The sequence below is a fragment of the Anabrus simplex genome, chromosome 8 (genome assembly GCF_040414725.1).
Source record: "Anabrus simplex isolate iqAnaSimp1 chromosome 8, ASM4041472v1, whole genome shotgun sequence".
In the NCBI taxonomy this organism is placed as follows: Eukaryota; Metazoa; Arthropoda; class Insecta; order Orthoptera; family Tettigoniidae; genus Anabrus; species Anabrus simplex.
In genome coordinates, this window is record NC_090272.1 from 6,369,238 (window position 1) to 6,377,118 (window position 7,881).

The 7,881-nt window shown below is 39.0% G+C and overlaps 1 protein-coding gene across 1 annotated transcript; it reads left to right on the forward strand.

Moving 5' to 3' along the window:
* Window positions 1–395: 395 nt before the first annotated feature.
* Window positions 396–7,527, forward strand: LOC136879101 (anaphase-promoting complex subunit 2-like). Its single transcript, XM_068228973.1, is given in 3 exon segments — window positions 396–788; window positions 3,083–3,086; window positions 6,461–7,527. Coding segments are annotated over 3 exon segments (1,464 nt in total).
* The last annotated feature ends 354 nt before the right edge of the window (window positions 7,528–7,881 follow it).

The window sequence follows — 7,881 nt, forward strand, 5'->3', positions numbered from 1 at the left end:
TCTCCGTGAATTCAAGGTCCAGTAAACAAGTAGAATTACATAGTCCCCCCCAAAATTTTTTTTAAAAAAAATAATTTCTAGTTCAGAAATCAACAATTCCACTTACTCAGGATCAACTTCCATACCCCAGTACACATAATCTCAATCCAAGGAGAAGGTGAATGACTAGAACAGGAATAAATAGAAGGACACGGAACAAAGATGCTTAGTATAGAGAAATAAACTAGAGTAGGAGATATCAATGTTCAGAGCCATGGGTAAAAGGTTAATCACAGTTGGAGACATATGTATAATTCGGATGAAGGGTACGCGTTAAGGTGGGTCATCAACAACCGAACTAGCCGCGATTACCAGACAATTAACACACAATATCAACACCTACACTGGGACAGGAAATGACCAGGAGAAACACGGGAGAAGATCTTCGGATTTGTCTCCAGAAAACAGATCTTCGTTCATATCTTGCGCAGAAATTACAACGGGCACTGGAGACCAGACTGCTTCATCCTGGAGTGAACACACCAGACATTTTAACAGCATACGTAGCAGCAATTCGTGCTCTGAAGCAGTTGGACCCTACAGGAGTTCTCTTAGAGACAGTTACACAGCCGGTGAGATTATATTTGCGTTGTCGTGATGACAATCTGCGATGTGTAGTGAGCAGTTTAACTGAGGAAGGTCCTAGTGAATTAGCTGATGAACTTGTTCGAGGAGAAGTGCTATAGTTGGATGAGGGGGCACAGTCTGATGAAGATTCAGAAAACTGGGAGACTTGGAACCCTGATCCTGTAGAGACTTGGAACCCTGATCATGTAGATCCTGTAGGAATCATTGTTGGATGCGCTTGAGAACGGTTGGCTGTTGAGAGAGCTCTTGCATTATTGTAGTGATAAAGTAGTGAAAACCTATTGAAATAGCTTAATTTTGTGTATATCTGATTCATTTAGTGCTGTTTATATAGTGGTGTTTAGTGCTTGTTGGTAGAAATTGGGAGTAGTAATAATTATTTAAATTTTGTAACAAGTAATTCAGTTGGTCTTCAGTAAATTACGTTTTCTAGGTTAAGTAGGCTAGCTAGGTGCACCTTGTTTCGAATTTAGGTTTAGGTAATACTTTAGGTAACAATATTAACTTTAAAAATATTTGTAAATACCGGTATCTGTAGGTTCGTTGGTTGTACTTACAAAGGCAGATTATCATAAGGAATAGTACCGTAACTTCTGCAGCAACTTCTGCGGTATTTCGTATAGATATACGTTCAAACTATCGCGAAGGTAATAATTTACTACATTAAAAAACACGATACGCCTGTAAACTTCCATTTAAAAAGAAGTTAAAGAGATTACACGGTAATAGTTAACAATCGTATTGTTATTGATTATTGTCGCTCCTCATATTCAAATATTGCATTGTTGGCTACAGTCGTGAACAAAGGGTGTAGTGTAGTCAAGTAAATATAAATAAAAATCAGCTGACCTTGTATTCCATTCATTTATACTTCTGAGTAGGTAGTTAGTATCCTTAATTTATATTTCGCTCCCTCGATCTTTCAGTATTTATGAGCGGTTAGCTAATAATAATAAAGTTCATATATCCCAGTAATTGCAGTTCAAGTCCCTGGAGTAATAGTAGTAGTAGTTTTGACAGAAATATTTGAGAAATTATTGTAGACAACCTCGTATTTTTCAGTAGGCCTAATTAAGGACACTTCTTTTTTTCTCCGTCCCGTGGAGTAGGGAAAATAATAGTAATCCACCAGCTGTAATAATCACATAACCACATTTCAGTAGAATTGTAGCGAAGATAAGGTATAATATATTAGATAGTATCTTGCCAGTTATATTCGTGTTTTTCTTCGTGTACGGCAATCCTTTTGATACTTAAGCATTTAACCAAACGCAGTATAGTGTAGTGTAGATACATTGTAGTATAGATACAGTACGGTACATTTAGATAGTGCCGTATCTTGCCTGCTATATTCGTGTGTTATCTTTCGTGTGTATCTATTAGACCGTAATACTAATAATAATTTGTCTAAGCATTTAGCTTCGTTGGTAATCTTTGAGTATAGTAGTTCATGCAAATTTCATTTCTGTTGTGCTTAGTAGAGACATACGGTACGGTACCGGTACCGTAATTAAGATACGTCTGAAAGTAGTTTAAAAATTACTGTAGTGTACTGTACAGTAGTATACGAGTAATATCCTATTAGAATTTAGTGTGCTTATTTTATTATTGTAAAATATTTGTGTAGTACTGGTGTAGTAGAGGTATCCGTAGAAACTCTTACTAAAATATTGTTGAAATTAGGATAGGCTTAATTGCAGTTTGGAATTGTGTAGTTCTTGTGTATTACTTTCGATATTCAGTAATTAACAGCAGTTTTTATCCTGTTAGGGGTTGTAGGATAAAAAACATAGAGCACGACTAAGTAGTATTGTAGTGTAGTCGTATATTAATTACCTTATTGTTGTGTACTATCCCAGACAATATATCCCTCCGTTCATTTATTTTTTTGCAAATAAGTTACTTTATTTTTTAATTTATAATTTTTCCCCCGTAAAGAATGGCTAAGGAGCGCGTGTGTACTTATTGTGGGTGTGGTGAGGCATTGAGGGGTATGAGGGAGGAGTTGGAAAGTTTGAGGGAGGTAATTAGGATTCTCACAGAAGACAGGAAGGAAGATAGGGCTCCCTCAAACAATGTACAGGTTACAGTAGGTGTACAAGAGGGAGGGGAAGGAAAGGGAGGAGTTGTAGAAGACAGGTGGTCTAATGTTCTAAGGGGAAGGAGATTGCAGGCTAAGGGCTCTATTCAGGATCAGAATTCAGGACAGGTGTCTGTGCGAAATCGGTACGAATCACTCCAGATAGAACAACAGAGGGAAGATGAGGGACAGGGAACTGTTGCTGAGATGCATGGAAGTAGGAGGAAGGGAAAAGGTACGAAAGGGAAATGTAGAGTAGAGGATAGGAAAAGACAGGTGGAACAGGGTCATGGGAAGGAGAAAAGGGAGAAGGAAGTAGCTTCTGCAGCTATCAGGAAAGATAGGGCTGACCAGGAGGGGAGGGGATCAAATGAGGTGGGTAGGGTTGAGGCTCTGGTCATGAGGGATTCCATCGTTAGACACGTGGGGAAAGTGTGTGGAGGAAAGGGAACCAGGGTAGAATGTTATCCAGGAATTAGGTTGAGGCAGATGTTGAGGAAAGTAGAAGAGAGGGAGGAGGGGAAGGAGAAGGTGGTAGTGTTTCACGTTGGTACCAACAACGTAAGGCAAGCTGATATAAGTACCAACATAGTTGGAGATGTGTGGGATCTGGTAAATGCAGCACGGGTGAAGTTTAAGAAAGCGGAGATTGTTATTAGTGGAATACTGTGTAGGAGGGATACTGACTGGAGGGTGATTGGGGATTTAAATGAGACTATGGAGTGGGTATGTGGGAAACTGGGAGTGAAATTTCTAGATCCTAATGGGTGGGTAGGAGATAGGGATCTGCGCTCGGATGGCCTTCATTTAAACCGCAGTGGTACGTATAAGTTAGGAAATTTGTTTGGAAGGGTAATAGGGAGGTACATTCAGGGAAACGGGATGGCCTAGGGAGCGGTGATAAGGGAACAGGGAACTGGAAATCAAGTAGGGATGACATAAAATTGTTAGTGCTGAACTGTAGAAGTATTGTAAAGAAAGGAATAGAATTGAGTAATTTAATAGATATATATTTACCAGATATTGTAATAGGAGTTGAATCATGGCTGAGAAATGATATAATGGATGCAGAAATTTTCTCACGGCACTGGAGTGTGTATCGTAGAGATAGGATAGGAAAGGTGGGAGGGGGAGTTTTCATTCTGGTGAAAGAAGAATTTGTAAGGTACGAAAATGTTAAAGATGAGACACATGAAATTCTAGGTGTAAGGCTCATTTCTAAAGATAATAGGCAACTTGATATATTTGGAGTGTACAGATCGGGAAAGGGTAGCACTGATGCGGATTCGGAATTATTTGATAGGATAGTCAGTTATGTGGGAAACGACATGGAAAGAAATGTGATTGTAGCGGGAGATCTGAATTTGCCAGATGTCAATTGGGAAGGAAATGCGAACGACAGGAAACATGACCAACAAATGGCGAATAAGTTAATATGGGAAGGACAGCTGATTCAGAAAGTGATGGAACCAACCAGAGGGAAAATATCCTGGATGTGGTGCTGATAAAGCCAGATGAGCTCTATAGGGAAACTGAAGTAATAGATGGTATTAGTGATCATGAAGCTGTTTTTGTGGTAGTTAAAAATAAATGTGATAGAAAGGAAGGTCTTAAAAGTAGGACTGTTAGGCAGTACCATATGGCTGATAAAGCAGGTATGAGGCAGTTTCTAAAAAGTAACTATGATCAGTGGAAAACGGTAAATAAAAATGTAAACAGACTCTGGGATGGGTTTAAAGAAAATGTTGAGGAATGCGAAAACAGGTTTGTACGTTTAAGGGTGGTAAGGAATGGTAAAGACCCACCTTATGGAAGGAGGTGCAGACTGGAAAGAAATAGAGTTAGAAATGGCTGTGGAAGTAAGGAGAAATTGAAGGAACTTACTAGAAAATTGAATCTAGCAAAGATGGCAGCTAAGGATAACATGATGGCAAGCATAATTGGCAGTCATACAAATTTTAGTGAAAAATGGAAGGGTATGTATAGGTATTTTAAGGCAGAAACAGGTTCCAAGAAGGACATTCCAGGAATAATTAATGAACAAGGGGAGTGTGTATGTGAGGATCTTCAAAAGGCAGAAGTATTCAGTCAGCAGTATGTAAAGATTGTTGGTTACAAGGATAATGTCGAGATAGAGGAAGAGACTAAGGCCAAGGAAGTAATAAAATTTACATATGATAACAATGACATTTATAATAAGATACAAAAGTTGAAAACTAGAAAAGCGGCTGGAATTGATCAGATTTGTGGGGATATACTAAAGACGATGGGTTGGAATGTAGTACCATATCTGAAGTACTTATTTGATTATTGTTTGGTCGAAGGAGCTATACCAGATGAATGGAGAGTTGCTATAGTAGCCCCTGTGTATAAAGGAAAGGGTGATAGACATAAAGCTGAAAATTACAGGCCAGTAAGTTTGACATGCATTGTATGTAAGCTTGGGGAAGGCATTCTTTCTGATTATATTAGACATGTTTGTGAAATTAATAACTTGTTCGATAGAAGGCAATTCGGTTTTAGGAAAGGTTATTCCACTGAAGCTCAACTTGTAGGATTCCAGCAAGATATAGCAGATATCTTGGATTCTGGAGGTCAAATGGACTGTATCGCGATTGACCTGTCTAAACCATTTGATAGGGTGGATCATGGGAGACTACTGGCAAAAATGAGTGCAATTGGACTAGACAAAAGAGTGACTGAATGGGTTGCTATATTTCTAGAAAATAGATCTCAGAGAGTTAGAGTAGGTGAAGCTTTGTCTGACCCTGTAATAGTTGAGAGGGGAGTTCCTCAGGGCAGTGTTATCGGACCTTTATGTTTTCTTATATATATAAATGATATGAGTAAAGGAGTGGAGTCGGAGGTAAGGCTTTTTGCGGATGATGTTATTCTCTATAGAGTGATAAATAAGTTACAAGATTGTGACCAACTGCAAGGTGACCTCGAAAATGTTGTGAGATGGACAGCAGGCAATGGTATGTTGATAAACGGGGCTAAAAGTCAGGTTGTGAGTTTCACAAATAGGAAAAGTCCTCTCAGTTTTGATTACTGCGTTGATGGGGTGAAAGTTCCTTTTGGGGATCTTTGTAAGTATCTAGGTGTTAATAAAAGGAAAGATCTTCACTGGGGTAATCACATAAATGGGATTGTAATAAAGGGTACCGATCTCTACACATGGTTATGAGGGTGTTTAGGGGTTGTAGTAAGGATGTAAAGGAGAGTGCATATATGTATCTGGTAAGACCCCAACTAGAGTATGGTTCCAATGTATGGGACCCTCACCAGGATTACCTGATTCAAGAACTGGAAAAAAATCCAAAGAAAAGCAGCTCGATTTGTTCTGGGCGATTTCCGACAAAAGAGTAGTGTTACAAAAATGTTGCAATGTTTGGGTTGGGGAGAATTGAGAGAAAGAAGAAGAGCTGCTCGACTAAGTGGTATGTTCCGAGCTGTCAGCGGAGAGATGGCGTGGAATGACATTAGTAGACGAATAGGTTTGAATGGCGTTTATAAAAGTAGGAAAGATCACGATATGAAGATAAAGTTGGAATTCAAGAGGACAAACTGGGGCAAATATTCATTTATAGGAAGGGGAGTTAGGGATTGGAATAACTTACCAAGGGAGATGTTCAATAAATTTCCAATTTCTTTGAAATCATTTCGGAAAAGGCTAGGAAAGGAACAGATAGGGAATCTGCCACCTGGGCGACTGCCATAAATGCAGATCAGTATTGATTGATTGATTGATAGATGCTGACCCATCGAAGTCTTCAAAAATTAGAAGAACATCTGATATAATATCGATGCTAGTTAATGTGTATGGGAGTAAAGAACTATTTGTTAATGAATATCGTACTCTGTTGGCTGATCGACTCCTCTCGCAATTCAGTTACAACACAGAGAAAGAAATCCGTTATCTAGAACTTCTGAAACTCAGATTTGGGGAATCTCAACTACATTATTGTGAAGTTATGTTGAAAGATGTTTACGACTCTAAGAGAAAAAATGCTCATCTACATTCAGACACTAATTCAGATTTTGGAAAACAGAAGTTTCCTTGTACAGTAATGATTCTTTCTGCACAGTTTTGGCCTCCATTCAAGGAGGTGACTTTAGAATTGCCTACGTTTGTCAAAGAACACTTGGAAACATATACAAAAGCATTTGAAACTCTGAAAGTTAATAGGACTTTATGCTGGAAGCCACATTTAGGTTCAGTGTTCCTTGACATTCAATTAAAAGATAGGACTATTAGTTTTACAGTTTCTCCTACACATGCTACCATTATCTGGCATTTTCAAACTAAAAATCAGTGGACTGTTGAAGAACTTAGTCAAATAATGCATGTTCCGTCTACAGTGCTTAGGAGAAAAATTGAGTACTGGCAATCTCAAGGCTTGTTACGAGAAGTATCTACCGATACCTTTCTTTTGGTGGAGGAGAATCCTACCCGATCAAAATGTCCTGTGCCTGCTGAGATGGTATGTGAGGATGAAGAGTCTGAGAGTGCCATGGCTTCTGCACATGACCAGCGTGAGGAGGAGCTCCAAGTGTTTTGGTCATATATTGTTGGAATGCTCACTAATCTTGATTCCATGCCTCTGGAACGAATACACCAAATGCTAAAAATGTTTGCTTCTCAAGGTCCAACAGCTGTGGGATGTAGTTTGCAGGAATTGAGACACTTTTTAGACAGAAAAGTGCGGGAACATAAACTGCTCTTTAGTGGGGGCTTTTATAGACTTCCAAAACCATTATGTGAACACACCAACTCATTGATGTTTATGCTGCAAAGTGGTTGTTTAAAAATTTACTAAACCACACCTGATATGACTACTGTAATTTTGGTTGTTTGATTGCAGGGTTTCATATCTAGCACCATAGTCTTGAGAATAGCCATTCATGTTATCGGGCAATGTTGCACTTTTCATCTAGAATTTGTATCTGTTTCCCTAGCAAGAGTATTGTCCCTCGCCAGGTAAACTTCACTTTTCGCACCCAGATCGCAGCACACACTAGCCACCTCGTGTTTCTATAACCAAGTCCACCGCAAGATGGCTCCCCATGCGCAAATCAGAGCAAGGACCATGGTATCTCGAACTCTGAATTCGTGGACACGCACACCGTAATATTAAAACATAAATGGAATCCAAAATATATAGTACTAAGGT